General features: G+C 50.3%; 1 protein-coding gene across 1 annotated transcript in view; it reads left to right on the top strand.

Moving 5' to 3' along the window:
• Positions 1–326: 326 nt before the first annotated feature.
• RARRES1 (retinoic acid receptor responder 1) overlaps positions 327–24,778 on the top strand; it is a 35,242-nt gene continuing 10,790 nt past the window's right edge. Inside the window, exons 1-2 of the mRNA XM_044667700.1 lie at positions 327–586; positions 22,463–22,525. Coding sequence (XP_044523635.1) covers positions 350–586; positions 22,463–22,525 — 300 coding nt within the window. The 5' untranslated portion in view covers positions 327–349. The remainder of the gene's footprint in view (positions 587–22,462; positions 22,526–24,778) is intronic.

Below are 24,778 nucleotides of genomic sequence, written 5' to 3'. Positions count from 1 at the left end.
GAGGCGCTGTCCCTTCCCGGTCCGGAGCTAAACCCAGGAGGCCGGGGCCAAAGGCTAGGCGAGGCGGGGACTGGAGGGAAGCGGGCGAGCCGGCCGCGGGAGGGCCAAGAGGACTAAGGAAAAAAAGAAGGCGGCCGCGAGGCGGCGCGCCCAGAACTGGGGCAAAGGCCAGGGATTGGCTTGAAAGGGAGTCCGGGGCCTTCGGGCGGGGGCTGGGGGCCGTCCCAGCCCGACCGGCCGGCCCCAGGGGCGGCTGAGGGGAGGGGCCGCGGGCCCCTATTAGTGCAGCCGCCTGTCGGCGCCCGCTCAGAGCCGCGGCTCCCAGCTTCTGGCCGCTCCACCCGCTGTCATGCTCGGCCGCTCTCAGTGGCTACCCGGCTGGGCCGGCCCGACGGCCGTGCTGCTCGTGGCTCTGTTGCCCGTAGTAGCGCAGGCCTTCGCGAGCTCGTGGCGGCTCCTGGACGCGGCGCCCTCCAGCCCCGGGGTCCAGCAGGCCGCCCGCGCGGCGCTGCACTACTTCAACTACCGCGCAGCCTCGCCCAGCACCCTCCAGGTCCTCCAACAAGTGAACCGTGCCTCCGCCTGGGTGAGTGCGGGAGGGAGGGCGATCCCCGGTTCGGCCCCAGCCTCCCTCACAGCGCCCGTCGGGACCCGCGGGATCGGCTTTAAGCTTCCTGGGGCCGCCCGCCAAGCATGGTTCTGCCTCTCAACCCCAACGGCGGTCCCCAACTCCCTCACACCCCGAAGGAGTCTCGGGGCCCCAACCTCCGTGTGTCCTGGGCCCGCAGCCACCTGGCCCACAGATGGCCCCACCCCCCTGGTTACCCGAAAGTCCCCTGGCTCTACATTCTAACCCTTGTTTCAGAAACCGACCCAACCCCCGTGGGGCAAACCCGACAGTGGTGTGTCCGGACCCAACGTCCTAAACTCCCTTCCGACCCTAAAGGCTCCTGCCTCGGGGTCCCCAGCCGCCATCTCAGCACTCGAAAACCCCTTTATAACCCGAAGGTCCCCTGCCTCAAGGCCCCGGGCCTCCCTGGGACCGACTGGCTGGTTCTCCCCAAAGTCCCCGTCCAACATCCTTATCGTCCCGCAGCCCCCCGCCTAGAGCCCTAGAGCCGCTACGTCTGAACCTCGCCGGGAAGTCCCGTGTCCACGTTCTACCCCTCCTCAGAGCGTTAGTAGCTGTCCCAACGTTCTACGTCTCAGCGTCCTAAAACTCCTCTAGCAGGAGCCTAATTAACTGTCTCAGCATTCGAAAGTTCGTCTCTCGCCCAACGTTCAGAGCTCGCGGTTACCGCGTTCTAAAAGATGCCCGTTTCGGGTTCTCGTGCGCTCTTAATCTCGAGTCCAAACCCCGCGGTGGGCGGGCGCTCTCGTAAAACTCGGGGTCCGGGAGCCCGGGTGCTTGGCCTCGGCGCCTGGAGGGCAAGCAGACCCCCTAGACGCTCTCGAGCTTTCAAAGGCGGCCACAGGTAGTCTGAGAGACGGAGTGAGCAGAAAAGGAAGCGGGGGAGGAAAGGGCCGGCCCTTTCCTAAGGGAGGCTTAGCGTTCTCCTTCTGCTTTCCCTGGCGCTCTCAGCCAGCCAGCCAGCAAGCAGTTAGCATGCGTTTAAGGGCACACTGTGTGTCAGGAGGGGAGAGAGAGAACCAAATAGCCAGAAGGAACCGTGTCCTTCCGCACATTTTGGCTTCAGGCTGCTCCGCGGGGCCGGAGTGGAGCCTGGGAGATCTCCGAAAAGCCGCTGGGTTTACACCGCTGGCCTTGTAGTCAGGAAGCCAGCCTCGGCCAGCCCCCAGCTTTCAGAGCTGTAAAATGGGACTAATAATAGCACCATCTCCCCAAGCTGGGTGTGACGGTCCGAGAAGCTAAAACCCCATTTCAATGGGAACTCTACTTAGTCTAAGGTTTCTTCTTGCCCAGTTCCTGAGATCTTGTGACCTGTGAACGGAAGCTGGACTCGAGGCCCTCTCCTAGCCTTCCATCTTCTGCGCCAGCGGGACAGCTTAGGGCCCCCGGGAGAGAGATGGCTAGGACCGGAGGGGTCCTGATCGGGCCAGCTGTACGCTGTCACCCCTTTCCTGCCCCCCCTGAATTAGTCCCGGGTCTTGCTTTACCATGAGATCATTTCCATCGGCTTCTATTTCCCCGTGGAACTGTCATTGCCCTTCCTTGCAAGCAGCCTAGGCTGGAAGGCTCTTGTCCTTGCCTGAGCAGCCCTGAATTCAAGTGACAGCTTGTATTCTTTTTTTTTTTTTTTAACCCTTAACTTCTGTGCATTGGCTCCTTGGTGGAAGAGTGGTCAGGGTGGGCAATGGGGGTCAAGTGACTTGTCCAGGGTCACACAGCTGGGAAATATCTGAGGCCGGATTTGACAGCTTGTTTTCTTGACACTCCTGTATCTTGCCGTCTCTGTTAAATGTGACCTTCAGAGCAGACACTGTTTCATTTCTCCCTCCTGGCCAGGCCGGGAACAGACAGAATAAGAGGCTTTAATCCATTTCCCTGGATTGCCTGGCGAATTGGCCTTCGCTGAGCTCCGGAGGTGACTGTGTTTGGGGAAGGCAGTTTCCCAACAGGATGTACCCTGGGGTGTTTACCAGGCTGCTGGAGTTTTCCTCTCATCCAATCAACTCCAATACTAAGCCTCTGTTTCCTCATCTGTAAAATGGGGCTAACAATGCTTCTTGTAGGATTTTTCATGAAAAGTGCTTTACAAACTGGAAATATTATGTATGCCAGGAGGGGCCACAACTTTACAGTGACATGTAAATGTGAGGCAGGAGAATGGAATCCAGAGAACTGACTTTGGAGTCAGAAAGACATGAGAGACAGCAGGTCCTGAGTTCAGATTTAGCCTTAGACACTTACCAGATGGCTGACCCTGGGCAAGTCATTCAATCCCCATTGCCTAGCCTTTACTGCTCTTCTGCCTTGGAACTCATACTTAGTATTGATTCTAACAGAGAAGGTAAGGAGAAAGAAAGAAAGGGGTTGGGAAGAGGGAGAGGGAAGAAGGGGGAGGGAGAATGAAAGAAAGACACGAGTTCAAGGCTTGTCTCTGACTGGTGCAGGCTGAGTGACCCTGGCCAAGCCACTTAACTCTGCATATTCCCAAGTGTTATAATTATGGGAGGTCTCTTGATCTATTTGAGATGGTAAATTGATGTCCAGAGAGAATAAGCTGACCCTTCTCTCCCTGTAACAGTTGCCCAGGCAGGATCCTTCAGGTCTAAGAGGTTTATCCCTTCAGGACCCACCTGATGTTGATTTGAGCTCTTTAGCTAGGATAACGCCTTGTATTCTGACTGCGATTTCTCCCTTCCCAAAACAAGCTTTGACACTGCTTTAGGAAAGTACTTTAAACTTTATATTAACCAGAAGGATAGGGGTAAAGGACTGAGGTACAGGAGACCCTACTCTACTGGTTGCTAATGAAATCTCAACTGCTGGCAGATGAAGAATCAATGTAGCTTCCCTCTGGTTCAGCCTGGCCAGGACTAAACCCGAGTAGGTAAACTGTTGGGATAGCTTTGACTTCTTCAATAGATCTTCAGCCTTACACTTGAGTTATGTCCACCCTTTTCCACCCTCTTCTTCGTCTCCTGCCCACTTCCCAGATCCCTCCCGGGCCCTGGGAAACCTAGATATCGAGATGATGGAACTCCTAATATCTAGAGGCAGTAGACACCAAGGTGGTGGTCAGGTACAAGCTGGTATCTCAAGTACAGGAAGAGTTTGCAGAGAGCTGTTGGCACCCTCTCACTCCAAGACCAGGATCCACCCATCTCCAGCCTCAGCATAGGTCCAAGACCCAGAACTTTTGCTCAGGGTTCTCAACTGCCCCTCCTCCTGCCTTTCGCATGACTTCCCTGGGAACATTCCATCCAATTGACTTATTTGTCAATCAAAGGTGAACTTCAAGCTCCCAGAGATTCAATATAACCCAAGAAACTCTTAGACTGTAAGTTGTAGAACAGGAGCTCCGGTGCCCTGAGAGCCAGAAATGTCCTCCCTGAGAGTCCCCTGGGCCAGTATAATCACAAGTCCAGGCCTGAGAAAGGAGAAATCACTACGGGGCAGGAGCACACGGGGGAGAGGCCAGAGGACCTGGGTTCAATTGTGGCCCCAGCCATGTGTGACTTGGGCAAATCACTCAACCCCTGTTGGCCAGCCCTTGCTGCTCTTCTGTTTTAGAACCAATGCTGGCAGCAGGTAAGGGTTTCTTAAAAGTCATTAAGGGGGGGGCAGCTGGGTAGCTCAGTGGAGTGAGAGTCAGGCCTAGAGATGGGAGGTCCTAGGTTCAAATCTGGCCTCAGACACTTCCCAGCTGTGTGACCCTGGGCAGGTCACTTGACCCCCATGGCCCACCCTTACTAATCTTCCACCTATGAGACAATACACCGAAGTACAAGGGTTAAAAAAAAAAGTCATTAAGGGGCGAGGGGGCGTGACATTTAAAGTCCCCCCCCCCAGCGGGCACCAAATCTCCCTTAACATGGAGCACACCAGTCTTCCTTCCTGAAGGTCTGTGAGTGGCTCACGGCAGACGATCCGTAGTGTCCCTTGACACTGTTACTCTTTGAGAACCCCAGGGGGCAGTCATGTCCATGGCATGGAGGAAGCTTGGGACTTCCCAGGAGCCTAGCCGATGGAGAAGGGCATGGATGAAGGGAATCCTGCTCTTCCTCTGAACATTCCTCTGGGTCTGGATTCCTAACTTCGTCACTGGGAGGCATGGCCTATTGGGATGCTCTCCAACGTCCATGAAGAGAGTTGCCAGGGGCAGTGACTGACCTGCCCAGGGCCATTAGGCCAGTTGGGGCTGGAGACAGACAGTGATGGAGGCCTTCTACACGATGTTCCATGCCAGATAAAGACAGACCACCACTTCCTAGCTACCACAGAGGAGCTCAGGGCTCCCAGAACAATCCAGTGAGGAAAAGAATGTCCTCTTTCCCAGAGAGAACCAATGCGCTGTTTCCCAGCCCTAGAAAGTGAGACCTCGGACCATCGTCGGAGCATCTCACCTTTTTTTAACTAAAGGAAAGAAACGGGCATGAGGAAGCCAGGGGGCCTGGTGAGCTGACAGAATACCAGCCACTGGGCACGGGGAAAATGCCAGCTGGCTTGACAACCAATACCATCTTTGGAGAAGCCCTGCAGTGCCCTCAAAATAAGCAAGGGAACAATGCCAGGTAAACTGTAGTGGTAAGAATCTCTGGGGACCCAGTGCTCTCGGGGATTCGATGAACAGGAAGCCAAGTTCGAGATTCTCCAGCTTGACCCCTCTTCCAATTTATGGCCAATGACCCATTCCTTTCTCCTTTTTCATGCACTTACCATTCATGTATTCATTCACTAAACAGTTATTAAGCACCTACTATGTGCTCAGCACCAGAAGGTTTAAGGAAGCTTCGTACTCAGTTTTTGTTGGTGCTAACCTGGTTTTGAACTGGAGTACTCGGGTTCTATCTGCTTTTGTTATAAGAGGGATAATCATATGAGGCTTGAAAGGTATGGAATGGTTTAGTGGAAGAGAGAGAGAGAGAGAGAGAGAGTGAGAGAGAGAGAGAGAGAGAGAAAGAGAAAGAGAAAGAGCACGAGCACACTCTCGCCCACAGGCCTCTGTGCAGGTGCTGCTGGCAGGAAGGCTGTGCCTCTCCCCGTCCAACAGGCTCTGCTGGACTAAGCCTGTCAGCTGTCCCCCTTTAACAGAGGCCCAGGCAGGGAACCACTGAGATGTAGTATATGTAGTTAACTCCTCTGGTTCCTCAACCTGGGGTTGGAATGATTATTGATAAGGGCTATTGGTGCACTGATCGATAATGCTGTTGGATCTGACTGCGTGATTGACTCCCCTTCCCAAGGGCTATGGATCTATTCACCACTCAGGAAAGGTACATATAACAAACTGCTATATTTAATTCTAGTTAATGGGGTTAGGAACAAGGGCAAGAATGGAGGATTTGGGAACTGTATCGCTAATAGTCTAAGTTAATGATCAAGCTGTGGAGATTGCTAGATCAGGTAGAGACTGGAGGTTCTTCACCCTCTCACTAACTCTGGCCTGACTTGGCCAGAGCCAAGCCAAAGAATAGGGAAGGCTATTGATGATCTTCGATGACAGTGTCCCTGCTCTCTCTCAGCTCTATTGATGATGGTGATTGCTCTCTAGCTCTCTCGGAAAGGCAAGTTGGGTAGCAGATACAGGCCTACTCTCCCTCTCCACCTCCCACCTCCCAAGTTCTGGCCCAGACTGAGCCCACTTGTGCCGTGCCTGGTGGGTATTTATAGGGTTGGCTCCAACTGACTTTTGCCCTGGCTCACGGCACCTGGGTACATTCTGCAGTCTTCAACTGCCAGACTTGTCACTCAAAGGGGGTCCATCTTGTCCCAGAAATTCATTACACTTTCCTCTTGGGTGATGACTGCCTGGATTCATTCAAGAGCGGGGGGCCACTGCTTTGGAAAAAAAGCAAGCACCCATTGGCTGACCTTCCTAACAGACGAGCATTTATTAGGTGCTTACAATGTGCCTGGCACTGTGCTAGATGCTGGCTGGTTGGGTGCTGTCCTTTGTACTCAGACAACCATAATGGCGTCACTTTATGGGGGTCGGTGTACAATGTGGCCACCTGTGGCTGAAAATACTGAGAGTGCAAAGAAAGTCAAAAGATGGTGCCTGCTCTCCAGGAGTCCCCACAGGGATTGGGGTAGAGACATGGAATGCACATACATGATCTCTATAGCCCAGCTGGAGCTGGAGCAGACGAGGGAGAAGACAGGAAAACTGGCCTCGAGGAGGAGGAAGCTCATGTTAGGAATCCCTGAGATGGAAGGTGGCGTGTCCTGGGGCAAAGCAGCAGACACAGCAGGATACCTGCATCCAGGAGGGCCGGGAGGTGGCAGATGAGCAGAACAGAGAAGGGGGGCTTTAAAGACCAGCTAGAAAGGTTTGTGTTGGATCCCAGAAGCCACAGGAAGCCGTGGCAGTCTGTTGCTGCTGGGCAGGCTGGGCTTTGGGGAAATCACACGAGCACCTGAGCAGAACATGGGCTGGGGAGGAAAGAACAATTGGGACCGTCTTGCAGGGGCCTAGGTAAGGGGCTGAGGGTCCAGCTCAGACCACCGCTCTGGCTGGAGGGAGAGAAGGTAGAAACGACAAGCTCTGAGGATAGACTGGAAACTTGGGGTGAACAGGGAGGAGAAGCCTCGGGAGAACTGCCTCAGACACTGACTAGCTGTGTGACTCTGGACAAGTCACTCGTCCTCCCTGGGTCACAGTTTCATCCTCAGGAAGGGGTCTCCCTATTTGCGGGTCTCCCCAGCTCTCCATACTTGATCCCCCACCGCAAGCAAATTGGAGCTGGGGTTCGCCCCAGGGATTCCAAATCCGGCGTTCTCTCTCATAAACCCTACCCTGGCTTTGCCACTAACCACATGCCTCAAGGCAAGTCACTTCCCTGTGCCTCAGTTTCCTCTCCGGTGAAACACGGGGTGGAGGAGCAGCGGCACTTAGCCGGGAGTCCCTTCCAGATCTAAAGCTCACGGCACAATCCTAGGCAAGACAATGGACGAGACAAGCCCCGCGTCTGATTTTTCTGGAAGCACCAGCGACCTCTAGCGGTCAAACGCCGCCGCAGCCCTGTTGGCTCATCCATCGGCATCCTGGAGAAGCTTCGGGCATGGGCATGCCGGGTGTCCCATAGTCTCAGAGCCAGAACTTGAACCCAGATCCAAATCCAGAGATCTTTCCACCATCCCGTGAGGCTCCTTTCTTAAGGGCGTCGTTCTTGGGGGGCAGCCAAACTCCTGCTAATGAGAACCCCAATTCTCAAGAAGATCTGCATGGAATGAAAAAAGGGATTTGTGTGGATGTATGTATGTGGGGGGGGTGTATGTGAGTGTCTGCATTTTGTGGGTGTCTGTGTATGTGTGGGTGTCTGCATGGATGTGTCTGCAGGTATATGTATGGGTGTCTGCATATATGTGGGGGGTCTGCATGGATGTGTGCCCGTATGTCCATGTGTATGTGGATATCTATGTGGAAGTCTACATGTGTGGAGGTCTGCATGTATGTGGGTGTCTCTACGTGTATGTGTGGAGGGTGTCTGCCTGTATACCAAGACACAGGCGCTTGCACAGAACTCCCGTAGCCTGGGACGTTCACAAACCCACCGCATTGCGGTGGCACAGACGCCCGTCCCGGCAGTCCGCTCTGCCCCCCGGGGGGGGGGGGTGACACGTTCGTGCTCTTCTGCCTCGTTTTTCCCGCCCGTCTGGCCCCCCGGCTCTTCCCTCCAGGACGGCTCCCCCGTGGGGGGTTTGTCTCGCCCACGTTCCTGACGGCCGCTTAAAGAACGCTTATTTCGTGGGTCTCGTCTCGGCGCCTCACAGCACACCCCGCGAGGGCAGAATCGGAGCCCCTTTTATCAAATGGAGAAACGGAGGCTGCGATTTCCCAAGAGCCCACGTTACAGCCGGCGAGGGCGTCCGTCGGCTTCGATTCCGCGTCCCCCAGGTCCGGGGTGTGCTCAGTGCTAAGCGAGAGAAGTGCGAGGGGGGTTCTAGGCCCTTGCCTCGTGTCACAGACGGGAAACTGAGGCCCCGGCACCCACGCGAAGTCAAACCAATCCTAAGGAACAGCTGAAATGTAAATCCTGTTCGTTTGGCTCCAGATCTCGCACGTGGTCTCCGTGGTGCCGGGAAAGCTCCCACGGATGGACAGACAGACAGCCTTTGGCCACCTCGGCCTCCTTCGTGTGGCTTGTTAAGCAGCTGAGCTCAGCAGACCCAGACGGGCTAACCAGTGCTGCAGCCAAAAAACAGAGACTGATAACTAACAGCTTGACAGCATCACGCCCTAAGCAGGGGGTCTGATAGCACAGCCGAGCAGGGCGGTTATCTGGAGCTCAGTGCCAGGGCCGCCGCCCCTCCCTAGCCGGGCCAGCCTTGAAGACGAAGAGTCATATCCTGTGGCCCCTGGACACGTCCCTTCTCCCACTGTCTAGCTGTTAGCTGACCCCGAGACACGGGCACCCACCCCGGCCCTTGAACGCACCGCTGGGGATTCTCTCGCTGAGTTCCCCCAGCCCGGCGGTGCCAATAAAGCTTTCTCCGGCTTTGATTGCATTGTCTGGCGTGTTCCTCTGGTGGCCACCCATTCCAACCCTAACACAAGGACCGGCTTCAGGAGCTTGGGCTTTGGGGGACAGAAAACATGTCGCCCTTCGAGAAAACATGCCTCCTGGCCGCTCTGTCCTCGGAGGACAGCAAGCGCTTGGAGCTCCCTCCCCATTTCTTAAAAACGTGTTTTAAAAGTTCCTCCAGGGGCAGCTGGGTAGCTCAGTGGAGTGAGAGTCAGGCCTAGAGACAGGAGGTCCTGGGTTCAAACCGGGCCTCAGCCACTTCCCAGCTGTGTGACCCTGGGCAAGTCACTTGACCCCCATTGCCCACCCTTACCACTCTTCCACCTATGAGACAATACACCGAAGTACAAGGGTTTATAAAAAAAAAAAATCCTAAAAGTTCCTCCAGCCTCAAAGTTTGAGGAGCAGCTGGTGGGGGGGCCGCTGCAGGACTGCCTTATTATGCAATCGGACCCTTTTTAGGGCTGTTCTTGTTTGTTTATGTTTTAAACCTTTGCTTTGGATCTTATTGTAGGAGCAGCAAGGGCTAAGCAATCAGGGTTAAGGGGCTTACATAGAGCTAGGAAGTATCTGTGGTCACATTTGAACCCAGGTCCATCCATGGTGCTATGTTAGCTGCCCCCTAGATAATGAGGGCTCATCCTCTGTTTTCTCAAGGACACGTCCAGACGCAGATGGTCATAATAAGAGCCAGGAATAATTATAGACAACCAGCGGAAACTTGCTGACGTGGTGGAGGCTCTTTTCCTGACATTTGGAAGTTAAAATGTCATCTCTACCCCCTCGCTGCTTGGCATTTCTCAGTGTTTCTCCTCTTTATTTTTGAGCCAGAATCCAGACCCGGAGTGGGTAGTGGAAAGTCCCAGAGGAGAGTGAGAAATGTCGGCATAACTGCTCCTAAGCTCCTTCCCCGCTAAGCAGGGGCCTGAGCCTATGCTTCTCTTCTCTGGACACCCATAAAACAGAACGGAGGAAGCCCCCATGCAACATTGGTTCAGTGAGTTTTTTCCCTGCTGCTTGCACAAAGGTAGGCTTATCACAACTGCAGATGACAGGAAGCTGGAAGGCATCGGCCCTGCCTTGGGTGCATCCCAAATGTCTGGGGCCAAGAGCTAGGCTTGGGAGCCAGAAGAAAACAAGCAGCGTTCGAGCGTTTCACGATGACTAGCCAGGGGCCCCTGGGAAATCCTCTCCCATTTTGGAGCCTCCGTGTTTTCATCCTCAATTTGGGCATCACCATAGCTGCTGCTGCTGCGCTCCTCACCGCGCTGATGTAAGGATGAAATGGAACAGAATCTCGAACCCTTCCGGAGCACCTGTTACGTGCCAGGTCCTGCGCTAAGCACTAGGGATGCCATTACAAACGAAGACGGCTCCTGCCCTCAAGAAGCTTGTTGTCTAACGGGGCAAGATGACACAGAAAGGGGTGCTGGAACGGGGGAGAGGGACAAAGGCTGTGGAGGTGGCTTGGTACGGAGATGACCAGGAGGTGGCACAGAAACCTGCTTGTCAGCAAAATAAAGCAGAAGGTTTCCTATCGGGCGTCAGTGTGGTTCCAGGAAGGGGGTCCAAGGTTCCTGAGGGAAGGAGATGGAGATGACCAGGAAGTAGGTGTTGACTATTATTATTGTTCTCATTCCAAGTGATATAGAATACAAACATATAAACTATACACATCCATGCATACGTGTGCAAGCTGCCGACCTGGGACCTGGGGGCTATCACAGTCTTGTTCCAGCATCATCTCCCCCCGTACTGCCTTACACACTCCAGTGTCTATTCTCTGGCTGCTTTTTTTTTCACTGGGCTCACTCCCACTACCACTCTGACCTTTTGCCCATGCAGGCTCTAGTTTCTGCAGTGGGCTCCCTCCCTTGCCTGCTGGCCACCTCCTCTATGAAGTCTTCCCTGCTGCAGGTGACACGGTATACTCATTAGTTCTCAAGTTCTCTTTATCATCTCTGATAATCTGATAAGGACAGTTTAGTTGATAAGGAAATAAGGGACACTGAACATCTTTTAGCTCATACTTCCAGCTCTGTTTCCAGGAGCATGGAGTTTATTATATATACTTCAAGACTCAATTCACACAAAAGAACTACCCCCCCCCCACCGAAACTTTGCAGATGCACAGAAGTTATAAATTATGTCATATCAAAACACAAAAGGCCTCATTGGCTTCAGAACAGACCAAGGCCAAGGCTGAATTTTGACTGGGTTCTTATCAGAAAGCCAAGTCGGGGAATATTTTTCTCAGGGTTGAATTGCCCCTGCTAAGGATTTGGCCTTGGCTATACCACACAGCTGGATTCCTGGCCAAAGAAGGAGAGTGTTAACCTTTTAAATGCCGGCCCACTAGGAACCTAAAGCTCTTCAATAAGGCCACAATATTTTACAACAAGAAATCACAAGGATCACAAAAGGGGTGAAAAAAGGAGTCTCAGATTTTTATCTCTTCTCTTACTGGCTTCCCACATATTTCCCTTTTCTTTAAATTAAAATGATTTATTAGACAGGAAAACTTTTTAATAATGAAAGGAGTCATCAATTAGTTATAAACATCAGCTATAGCTGGATCTGATAGGATTCACAGATTAAACTTTATTTCTGGCTCTCTACAATTAGTAAGTTGTTAAAAGGTGGGATTCGAGCCCATCTTCTTGACTCCAATCTGGCACTCTGTCTCCTCTATCATGCTGCCCTCCCCAGTAAAAGGTTCCACTGAGTATTTGCCCCTAAAGTATTTATGGGAAGGTTTCCCATGTGACTTATTTATTTTCTTCACCAAATTTTGCCATCTTAATAATGTGCTAACAAATGTTGCACTATGAATTTGTAGACTCAGTTTCTCCATTTCTCAGTTGCACGGGCTTTGGGGCCACTGCTGTGGAGGTGAGGGGCTCAAGTAGATGCCATGCCAGAACTGCCCAGTAGGTGATGTCTCTGATCTTGGGTTCCTAGAACTGGTTTCTGGAGACTTCTGGGAGAGAGAAGCTTGAAGGAGAGCAGATGTCAGCTAATTCATAGCTCAGGATCCTGGTGTGCTGTGGATAAAATGGTAAACTGTGGGCTTATGTAGGATTGGTTCAAGACCAACTATTATGGTGATGCTCTTCCCCAGAAGACTTATTCTTCAGAAACCCTCCATGATACATCAATGGACGACACACTTGGCTCCAGTTAGGCGGAATCAACAATAAGGAATTCCTCCAGCCCGATACGGCCGGCCGTTGGATATCCAAAGCCCCATCGTTCATCTCTGGTGAAGATGTCGATGAAGACGCTGATGCTAATGGCATCCGTACCACATCTGAAGCCAGACTTCCCAGGAGACTCTAAATGGCCGAGCCTCGCTGCTCCTCTTTGGTGTGACAGCTGGCTTGGAAGGTGGATTCAGAGGAAAGCCCTGGCCAAGCGGCTCGGGCAGTATGAAAACCCTTGAATAGTCTATTCCAGCAGATATGTCACATAATAAAGAAAACAGCTGGATACAGACAGCCCAATGGAAAGAGAATCCATCTGTCATTGGCCACTTCCTATGTGCCAGGCACTGTTCTAAGCCCTGGGGATGCCAAGAAAGACAAAAAGCAGTCTTGGATTCGAATCCAAGCTCAGTAACTTACTGTGTAAGGTGGGCAAGTCACTTCTCCAACCTGGACGCTCGGATCCTCATCCATTAAAGTTGGGGGCTGGATTAGATGGCCTCCAAGTCCCCTTTGAGTTCCTCATCTTTGAGGCTGATGACTTTGTGCAACTCTGTCTCACTTAAATCCAATTCACATACAAGTCATCACCCCGTGATGTCATTAGATCTCTTGGAAAACAAAAGACAAATGATCTAAGGCTGAATTTGAATTCAGGACTTTCTGACTCCTGGCCTAGCATTCTGTGCGCTGTGGCACCCCGACACTGTCACAATGCATCTTGGTTGTACTCTCTTTTTGTTTTAATTATACTGACCTCTGTTTATCGTCTTAAAATCCCCATCTACTTTCTTTAAAATGCCTGGATCTGTGGAAAGGCCACAGGGGACCTGGGTTCAGATCCCAGCTTCACAGATGATACAACCTGGGAAACGTAGATCACTCACTGCTCCTTGCTGAGCCTCATCAATAAAACAAGGAGGTCAGACTAGACGCAGCTGGGATCCCCTCCAGCCTAGTATTCTGGGATTCTCTGCAATAGCCTCTTTTAGGGACCTTTTAGGATCCAGCACCAAATGCTCCATTTGTGACTTTCTAGAGGAACCTCCTTACAAAGAAGAGGAAGCAGCTCTAGGGGCCGAAGTTTGGGGAGTTTGAATCAGAAGTGGGAGGATGCATCGGGGATTCCAGAGGCCAACACCCCCTCCTTCTGTGCTCTCTGAGCTCAGCCACCAGCGGTCATTGGATGAGAAGGGGAGCCAAGTGTATCTGGAGTCCACGTCCCCCTGCCCTCTCATTTTTCCTAACCCTAAAGCAAAACTAAAAAAAATAATAATAATAATGAACACAGACTGTGAGTGTATGAAATAGTCCGATCAATGAGTGTATGAAATAGTTGTGGCACAAGGGCAGGCTCCAATCTGGGGAAACCTGCTAGCTGTAACAAAGGACTTTTAGAGACGGCATAGCCCGCTGGAAAGAATGCTGGCTTTGGGAGTCAGAGAACTGGGTTCAAATCTTGCCTCTGTTACTATTTCCTGTATGACCTTGGGGAAGTCATGGTTAAAAGCTAGTTTTTCATGCTTAGAAAGAAAAGCTTTCCCCACTGGAGACCTGCAGTGTGAGGTCCGATCCCCCTGTTGAACTTTGCATACATGCATCTCATTCTATTTGCTGTTCGTTGCTTCATAATTTTAAAAATGTTATTTTCATTTAAAGGAAGGTCATCCAAGCTCTCTAGGTCTTGGTAGTCTCATCAGTAAAAGGAGGAGTTAGACGAGAACTCTGAGGTTCCCTTTAGCCCTACTTTTCTGGCTCTGTGCTCTCCCATCTTCCCTAGCACACCAACATGCATTCGAGCAGTAGAATGGGGCCAATGGAGGTGGCATATGGTGCACACTGTTGGACCGGGTTGCGGTGGGTGCTTTTGAAATCTGCTTTTTTTTTTCTCCTCCATTTTTTGTGGAAAGGGATGTGGCTCATTGCATGGGGGAGAGGGAAGGAAGGATGTACTCAGAAATGAGGCAATATAAAAGTCAAAGATCATTTTTTAAAAACCTGCTCCCAGTAAGGACTCATTGACTTAAAGGAATCAAAGAATGAATAAATGAAAATAGATAAAATAAGCTGGAGTAGAAGTAAGGATGCAGAGAAAGTAGAAATGCTATGCCAAAGGCTCAAGCTAGTACCCAAGCCAGCTCAGCTAACCACCAATTTCTGGGAGGACTCAAATGTTTCCATCCCTTTTCTGTGATGGTAGAGTGGGGGTGACCCCACGTTCCTCAAGGCTACAGCAGCCGAGCACCAGCTCTGGTCATTTGGAACAAGTTGAAAAATGGCTCATAATATTAGCTAGTATTTCTTTAGCCTTCTAAGATTTACAACACACTTTATATATGGTATCTCATTTGTTCCTCACAACCCCTATTATTATTCCCATCCTACAGATAAGTAAACTGAGAATAAGGGAAAGATTAAGTCCGTATCACAATAGCTCAGGCGCTCATAGGTTACCCAGGATCATATTGCTCAAAATTATCTGTGTCAGGATTTGAACTCAGGTCTTCCTGATCCTCAGGCTCTATCCACTATACCTCCTAACTCAATGGCATTGAGTACTGGCTAATGACTGGCTCTGTGTCTCGGTAGAGTACCCCAGCACTGAAAGGTCAGCCACAAGGCGACAACTGGTTTTGGCCCCAACATCTGCTGGAATGGGCTACTTACTTCTGGAGAGTGACCGTCTGTGCCAGGGTAGGGGGCACCTATAGTACTCGAGTCAGACATCTATTAAATGATTGGAAAGGTCCATTCCCCACACCCTGAATCAAGTGGGGATAACTTGGTGGCAAAGAGAGTCTCCCCTTTCCGTTCAGAATTTCAGTCCCCAACACTGAGCAAAGATCCTAGAACATACTCTACACTAGATCAAATTTATATTCTATTACATTCTAATACACATCCATATATGTGTATAGACTATAAACAATAAAATTATATCACATAAAGTCTAGATGGTAGAATATAATCTCAAATAGAATATATATAAGACTCACATTATATAGGATATGTAGTAGAATATGTATAGACCCATATGTTATATAGTATATATAACAGAATATAACTCATTATATGGTATATATAATAGACTATATACTCATTTATTATATAGGATATATAATAGACTCACATTATATAGGATATGTAGTAGAATATGTATAGACCCATATGTTATGTAGTATGACTCATTATATATGACTCATTATATGGTGTATATATAATAGACTATATACTCATTCATTATATAGGATATATAATAGACTCACATTATATAGGATACGTAGTAGAATATATAGAGACCCATATGTTGTATATATAATAGGATATATATGATTCATTATATGATATATATAATAGAATATATATGACTCATTATATGATATATAATAAACTATATAGAGACTCATTTATTATATAATACATATAATAGAATATGACTCATTATATGGTGTATATATAATAGACTATATACTCATTTATTATATAGGATATATAATAGACTCATATAGGATACATAGTAGAATATGTATAGACCCATATGTTATGTAGTATATATAATAGGATATACATGACTCATTATATAATAGACTATATACTCATTTGTTATATAGTATATATAATAGGATATATACAACTCATGGAATATAGAGTAAATATATAGACTCATATATAGTATATATAATAGAATATATGATTCATTATATAATATACATAGTAGAATGCATACTCATATATATATAGCATATATAATAGAATATATATAACAGACTCATATAGTATGAGTAGTAAAATTATTTCTCTCACATAGGATAAATACAGTAGAATGATTATGTATGCTGTCCTTTTGGTGCTGACAAGAGAGGCTCTAGGGATGACCCAGTTCTCCAAAACCAAGCTGAGGAGGAGATGCCTCTCCTCTAACTGGAAGAGATCCGTATCTCCGAGTTCTAAACAAAAAGCTACAAGAAACATCCAGAGATGGAAAAAGGACTTTTTCTTTCAAATGTGAATGTTGGTACGACTCGTTCTAAATCAGATGAAAGAACGTCGGTGCTGAGCGCCAAGGAGAGGGGGATGGAGCCCAAGAACGAGTCCCCTTTTTCTCTGGGGCACGAGCGCAGCCTGGCAGCATCCCTTTGGAGATGAGAACACTCGGTGCTGCCTGACCGGGGTGGTCTCCTGCCCCAGAATGGCAAGAAGACTCTTGAGCTAGCCGCGTTCTTGCACTGCTTTCAGCTTTGGGGCTGTTTTTAATCATTAATAGGGTAAATGAATTTTTTAAAAGTCCACTTTTGAATCCAATCGATACTGTGCCCAAAATACCCATAATCCTCATTCTATATAAAGTTTCCCTGATTTTATTGATCCTCCCGGCCCCGAGGCTAATTTCACCATTTCACGCAGGTACCGAAGGATAAATCTTGACTCCATCAATTGCCCTGGAATTGGGTTCAGGTTTCACTAGTCACCTTTTCCCCAGGAGAGGATGGGGGAAGGAGATTTAATCCTTCCAGAGCTTTGGCTTTCCATTTCAAACTATTTCTCCATCTGCAAATGGAAGGAGTCAGACTAGGTGGTTTCTAGCGTTCAGTTGATGAGCTCATGATTCACCAAGACTCATCAACGCCCCCTCCAGAATATAGTTCACGGCTTTCTGTTCTTCTAGCCACCAGCCCCGTTCAAGACCTCATTACTTCTTATCCACTGGACTATTATTACACAACAGTTTTCTAAATGGACTCCCAGCTTCTCTTCCCTCCCTGCTCCAATCCAATCAATAACCATTTATTAAGTGCTTTCTGTGTGCCAAGCACTTACAAATATTACCTCATTTGATCCTCTCAACAACACTGGGAGGAAGGTGCTATTATTGCCCCATTTTACAGAGGCAAACAAAGGTTGATGACTTGCCCAAGGTTACACAGCCAGTAAGTGGCTGAGGCTGGATTTGAACAGAGGTCTTCCTGACTGTAGACCCAGTGCTCCATCCACTAGGCCACCCAGCTACCTATAAAGTTGAGATAATGATTGCACCTGCCTCCTCGGGTGGTTCTGAGGATCAAGTCAGTCAACCTACGTAAGATGCTTTTGCAAACCTTAAAGCTGATGGATAAGTGCCAGCACTATGATTACGAGAAAGAGGAGGAACTTTAAATGCCCAACAGAGCAGGCAATATTATTTTTTCTAGAGGTATTGGGAAGTCACTGGAGTTATTTAGTTGTGGCGGGAGAGTGACATACTTTAAGTAAATCACTTTGGCAACTGAGTGGAAGATGCATCGAAGGAGAGAAAGACAAGACATGGAAGTCAATTTGAAGGCTGTTGGAATGGTCTAGATGAGAGGGGATGAAAGGGTGAGGTAGGGCTGGTAGCTGTAAGAATAAAGGGAGAACCACAAGACTTAGCATACTTATCAGAGGGGTAGCTAAGTGGCACAGTGGATAGAGAGCCAGTCTTGGAATCGGGAACACTTATCTTCCTGAATTCAAATCTGGCCTCAGACACTTACTAGTTGTATGATCCTCAGCAAGTCACTTAATTACGTTTGCCTCTGTTTCCTCGTCTGTAAAATTGAGCTGGAGAAGAAAATGGCACACTACTTCAGTATTTTTGCCAAGAAAATCCCAATGGAGTCATGAAGAGTCGGGGCACAACTGAAATGACTCGGTAACAACAAAAACAAAAAGGATGCTAGTGCCTGCAAATCTGTGCCTTTGGGCTAGTCAATTTATCTCCATTTTCTCCTCTATAAAATGGGGTGGGATGAGTGGACTGGACCAGCTCAGCCAGTGGGTGGTAAAAGAACTCCGAAACCACTCGATGAAGATCTGACATATAAGAAATGCCATTCAGTGACCTCTGGTTAGGCAGCTTTCTGTCTCATGTCCAATTAGAAACGATTTCTGCAAATATCATCTCCTCAATCCTTCCTCCAGGCTGCAAAGCTTTCCTTTGTTTGACTGTTTCTCTGCAAAAAGAACCTGGTGCTGGAAAATATAACCCAGAAACAGTCTCTGCTTCTGGCTGTTGACACAGCCTGATGATCATAAAAGTTAAAAGACAAAGGATGTCAAGGATCTTCATCTGTCTGCCAGATGATTCGGTTGGGCGGCTGGAAGGGTTAGGGGAGAGTTTGGTACAAAAAGAAAGAACAGGCTGTTTCCTCAAGCTGATGCTGCGTCCAGCTCACAAATGCAATTGTGATGATCTTAAACCAATTCAACAAATATGTATTAAACACCTACTGTGTGCTGGCACTTCCCTAGAGGCTGCTAATTAGATTGTAAGCTCCCCATTAGACTGTGAGTTCCTTGAGGGTTCCTTGGCTTTTGTCTCTCCTTATATCCCCAGTGCTTAGCATAGTGTTCGGCACATAGTAGGTGCTTAGTAAATGTCTATCGATTGATCGATTGCGGATAATGTGGAGGAAAAAATGAAAGAATTCGTGCCCTCCAAAAGCCAATGTTTTGCTGAGGAACAACATGTACAAAAGGAAGTAATTACTGAAATCTATACAAATTAATGAGGTGGTAGTTAATGGAGGAGAAGGAGGCGGGATTAGGAAGGGCCTGGGGTAGGAAGAAGCACCCCTGAAGGCAGCGGAAGGTGGACATCCTGGCGTGAGGACAATGTAGAAGGACTCAAAATTGTTGAGTACAGCGTTAGGTTCTTAACTTGAGGTCTATGAATGCAATGGGGTTTTGGTTTGGTTTTTTTATATTTCAAAAATATGTCAGTATAATTCCTTTCTTTTGTAAGCCTGCCTATGCTATTTTTATGTATTCAAAACCATGATTCTGAGAATAAGTCCATGAGGTCACCAGAATGACTGCCCAAGAGGTCCAGGGCACAAAAGGTTAAGAACTGATGTGAGGGGGCAGCTGGGTAGCTCAGTGGATGGAGAGCCAGGCCTAGAGACGGGAGGTCCTAGGTTCAAATCCAGCCTCAGACACTTCCCAGCTGTGTGACCCTGGGCAAGTCACTTGACCCCCATTGCCCACCCTTACCAATCTTCCACCTAGGAACTAATACACAGTATTGACTCCAAGATGGAAGGTGAGGGTTTAAAAAAAGAAAAAGAATGGATGTGAGTGAGGAATAAGGGGAAAAGGGGTGCTGCCTCCCAAGTTGTGCCTGTGATGCTCACTGCCTATGAACTTGGGCATGTTTCTTAGTGCTGGATGTCAGTTTCCTCATCTGTAGAATAATAGAAGTGGCCTCTTTTCAGTTCTAGATGAGTGATTTAAGGAGTCCTTTCCTCGTGATCTTTCCAGTGATCCTTTTCAGCTCTAGATCAGTGATTCAAGGAGTTCATTTTGGCTCTGTGGGTCACCTCTGCTTAGCACCCCAAAACTGGGCCTTCTCAGGCTTGTCATTAGCAGGTTCAGAGTTCATAAAGGAGATTTATGTTGAGCTGCCTTCTCTCCTCTAAGCCATCACCACCTCCATCATCACTACCACCATCATCATCACCTTCATTACCATCATCATCATCATCACTATCCCCACTTCCATCATGGCCATCATCTTCACCTTCATCATCACCATCATCATCATCATCACAGAATGCATGATGTAGAAAGGGATCTTGGAGCTAGACTGACCCAATCAGAAATTCTCGCTACATTCTGCCCAACTCAAGAGATACCAGTAGAGCACTGACTTCCCGAAGGCCATTTGGGTTCTGCTAGGAGAGCCTGCTCATTTTCAGAAGAGAGAAGTTAAGTGATTTGCCCACAGCAAGTAAGTGTCAGAGGTGGGATCTTCCCAACTGCCAGCCTCTCTCTATCCACCGACCCACAGAGCCTTTCTGGCATATCATAAGAACTGAATACGTGTGTTTCATTGAACTGAACTCCCTCCCAATGAAAAGGGATCCATTTCGAGATGAAGATGATGATGATGATGGCGATGATGATGATGGTGGTGGTGATGGTGATGATGGTGGTGGTAGTGATGATGGTGGTGGTGGTGGTGATGATGGTGATGATGATGGTGGTGATGATGATGGTGATGATGATGACGATGACGATGACGATGAAACTGAAATAGTCCAACAATGGTTTGTCTTTCGTTGTTGGGTCTTTGACTTGATCTAAAGGACAGAGAACTCTCTTCAAAGCTAGGAAGACTGGATGGAGTTCAAGTCCTGCCTCCGACTTACCCCAGGCCAGTCACTTGGACTCTCTCTGTTTGAAGCTTTTCTCTGAGACTTTGTCCCCCTGCACACCGGTAGAGGGAATGTCCTCAATGGCAGGGAAGTCGCCCGCTTGGCCTGGAGCCCTGGTTAACATGAGCTCGCCCAGCTCTTTCCTTGCTGCCTCTGCACCCTGAGTGCTTCGCACAGTGCCCACGTCTATTAAGTCGGTACTTAATAAGTGCTCGTTTGTCTGTCTGTTGTTTAAGCCTTTCTCGTCCATCTTAGGTCAGGCAGTCGGGGTTAAATGACTTCCAGGGTCACAAAGCCAGGCGTGGCCTGAGACTAAATCTGAAGCCGGATCCCTCCCCCGCTCCAGATGTTGGCTGACCAGCAGGCATGCCCCCGCTCCCTCCTGGGGCACTGTGGGAAGGAAGGAGCCTCTCTGAATATACCTGGTCCTCCCACTCTGGAGCATTTCTGCTCTTGAGGTTCCGGCAGCCACATCTGAGGAGAGACACACATTTCCTCTCGGCCATCCTCTGAACCGTGTGGCTGGGTGGAAGCTTATCTCTAAAGGGTTTAGTCAGGCGAGGAGAGGAACCTCTGAGTCACAGAGAGGAAGGAGGCAGGAAGGGACCTTTGTGGGAGATGGAAGAATCTCAGCTCTGATAACAGAAACCCACAGCCTAGAAGAGAGCAAACGGGGCTCCTCTGAGAGCCGGGCTCCGAAGGAAGGAAGTGGACCCGGCAGATAAAACGAGGAGGGAGAGCGATGCTCCCCGGCAGGCTCGGTGCCAGACTCGCATTCACGAGGCGGGGGGCGGCCCGTGTTTGGTGTCTGTGCAGCCAGCTTGTGGATGAAAGGTGGCACCAGGGCTGAGCCTTGTGGACTCGTCTTCCTGAGTTCAGAGGCGGCCTCGGACATTGACTGGCTGTGTGACCCTGGGCAAGTCACTTCACACTGCCTCCATTTCCCCATCTGTAAAATGAGCTAGAGAAGGAAATGGCAAACCTCTCTGAGGATCTTTGCCCAGAAAGCCCCTAATGGGGTCTGACAGAGAGTCGGACATAACTGAGAACAGCGGATTAATAACAAAGCAATGAATGTCTGGGGGTGCTCTCTGGAGGGACCCTGTGTGAGGGGCCCCAGAGAGGATCAACATCCCTCCACAGCTGCTGCCGGCCGTAAGTGCTGGTGGCCTGGAAGATCCTTCTGCGTCCTTTGCCGCCTCAGGCAGCAGATCCTGGCCCACTTTGGGCTGAGTCCCGGCTGGTGGTGACCCAAAAGGGCTACCGGAGGGAGAGCGGCTGTCCCCGACACCCCCCCCCCCCGCGCCATCTCCCCTCTCCTGACCTTTGCACCGCCTGTGGCCCATGCCAGGAATGCAGTGACCTCCTGATCTTAGAATTCCTGGCTTTCTGCAAAGCTCAGACCCTTCCGACCTCCCCAATGCCTTCAGGCCCTCCCCCCAATATTGAGTGTGTTATATTTTTGTGCTTCTACCGGCAGTGCCTGGCACATAGTAGGGGCTTCGCTTTTACTCCTTGTTGATTATTCTTATACATATTTTATATCCACACGTACATGTCTGCTCCTTGAGGGCAGGACCTTTTAACCCCCCAGTGCCCAGCGCAGTGCCCGGCACACAGCAGGTATTGAATTGATGCTCAATCAGCCTTCACAAGGGCTTCCCTCCTTCCTGCCCAGCCCCGCAAACACAGAGCCAGCCTCGTGATGGAGGCCGACCGTCCCTGGCCCAGAAGGCACTGGGCGCCCACCACGTGCCGGGACCAAACCTTCCTCCTCTGCCCCCTCGGGGGACGCCGCCTGCCCCGAGCAGAGCCCCCATCGGGAGCTCCGCCAGGCGAGCCCCGTCCGGCTCTGGCTCTCGGATCCTGGAGGAGGCCCATCGCCCATCGCCCATCGCCCATCGCCCATCTCTCATCTCTCATCTCTCATTTCAGATCAACGCAGAAAAGGGCCGCAGATTCGACCTGGTGTTCACCACCGCGAGCTACCGCCCAGAGGTAAGCGGATTCTGGGGGACGGAGGAGGCCAAACGGGAAAGCCGGGGTGCATGAGAAAAGGAGGAAAGGGAAGTGCTCCATGTGGACTCGGGAGGACCTGGGTTCAAATGCCGCCTCAGCCCCGTGTTAACCTTCGGGATCTGGGCCAGAACTTTGTCCTCGAGCAGGGTTGGACTAGACGCCCTCTCAGACCCCTTGAGGTCCGAGATCCCGAGACCTGTCCCTAAATGTGTCAATCCCACCCACAAAGGGGCCACCACTGCCCCTGGGGACCCCCGGAGAAGAGCAGGCGACCGATGCCTGTCTGTGCCGTACGTCTTCTGCTTCTGCTCTCTGCCTCCCGGATCTTCCCTTTTTCCGAACCTCCAGAACAATAAAATTGCTGAATCGGTGCTCATCTGCTCCAATCAAGGCAGTCTATCTGTCAGGAGGTTCCTGCACCCATGAGATCTCTGTCTGTCTGTCTCTGTCACCTCCCTCTCCCTCTTCCCCCATTCTCTCCCTTTTCTCTCTCTTTTTTTTAAACCCTTAACTTCTGTGTACTGGCTCCTTGGTGGAAGAGTGGTCAGGGTGGGCCATGGGGGTCAAGTGACTTGCCCAGGGTCACACAGCTGAGAAGTGTCTGAGGCCAGATTTGAACCCAGGACCTCCCATCTCTAGGCCTGACTCTCCATCCACTGAACTACCCAGCTGCCCCCTCCCTTTTCTCTTGATCTCTCCTTTCTCTCTCCTCTCTGCCCATCTCTCTCTCCCTTTCCTCCCGCTCTTTCTCTTCTCTGTCTCTCCGCCTCGATCAGTTCTCTCTCTTCTGTTTCTGTCTCCCTCTTTCTCTTCCTTCCTACTTCCTCACTTTCTCCTCTTTCTCTCTGCCTGCCTGTCTCCATCTCTGTCTCCGTCTCCGTCTCCGTCTCCGTCTCTCCCCACCAAAAGCCGCTGCTGCTCCCCCTTCAGAGGAGCTCCCAGAATCTGGGAAGTTTCTTGACGTGTTGAGAACGAGTGGCTCATTGAGGGGGTTCCAGGGGAAGCTGGGAGAGATCACGAGGTCGGAGGGGGAGCAGGCAGGGCCCAGCTCCCACCAGCTTCCTCCTCCCTCCTCCGTCGGGGTAAACGTGCGGAAGGGAGAGGCGCCCCCCGTTCCGCGGGCCGGGGAGAGGCGAGCTTTCGACTTTGGTTCCAGACAGAAACTTGTCCCCGGTTAGAAGTCTCAGAAGGTTCCCGAGGCGGCCGGGCTCGCATGCCTGAACATATGCCCAGAGGCCCCTGCGGGACTGCCGGCCTCTCCTGTCCCCAGAGGGGCCGGGGCCGGGGCCGGGGCTCTGCCGTCAGGGGCGCCAGGCGAGGGCACTAAGGAGTTGGGCTTTGATGCCACTGTGGCCCCCCCGTTGGCACGGAGGCTGAAAATTCCCTCCCGGAGACCCTGGATTAAGGCGACGTGGCCTCCCTGGAATGGGCCCGGCTCAAGTGTGGAGGAGCATCAGGGGACGGCATTGTGAGGAGGCGGCCAATGGCAGGTCCCTGGAAAAGCCAGGAAGCAGTCTTGCTCCCTGAAAAATGTTGTGTTTGCTTTCAAAATAAGTTTCATCGACGCCTCTTCTACGTGCATCAGCCCTTTCCAGAAAGAAGCCCTCTGCCTCGTGCAGAAAGACTTAAAAACTAGTTAGTAAAACGGAAACAATCAACATGGTGCTCGTATCAGAGAGTATGCAGCGTCCTCTATCCACAGCCCCCCACCTCTCACCAAGGAGCCCCCCTGAACACAAAAATGCAGCTTTGCGTCTACCCGGGCTGGAAACAGGCCCACCGTGGGCAACAAAGGGATTCAATAAGGCAGCCAGATGGACAGAAAACTGGGCCTGGAATCGGGAAGACCTGAGTTCAAATCCCACTTCAGACACTTGCTAGCTTTTTGAATTGAGACAAGTCACTTCACTTCCCTGAGAGCCAAGTGTTCTCCTCTCTAAAATGGGAATAATGACAGGAACTGCCTCCAGGGCTGTTGTGAGGATCCGAGGAGATGATGGAGATAATGTGCTTTGGAAACTGAGAGCAATAGCGAAATGTGGTCCTTAAATAAGAGACAACACAGTGGTGTGAAGAGTCCTGAACTTGGGGTCTAAAAACCTGGATTTGAATCATCTGGGGGTGACTTGGGCCTCACGTTCTTTATCTGCAGAATCAAAGGATGAGACTAGATGGCTCCAGAGGGCCTCCCCACTTCAGATCTAGAGAAAGGGGCTTGCAAACCTTCACAAT

Source organism: Gracilinanus agilis, chromosome 3 (genome assembly GCF_016433145.1).
Source record: "Gracilinanus agilis isolate LMUSP501 chromosome 3, AgileGrace, whole genome shotgun sequence".
NCBI lineage: Eukaryota > Metazoa > Chordata > Mammalia > Didelphimorphia > Didelphidae > Gracilinanus > Gracilinanus agilis.
This window is presented reverse-complemented; position numbering and strand designations above follow the sequence as displayed.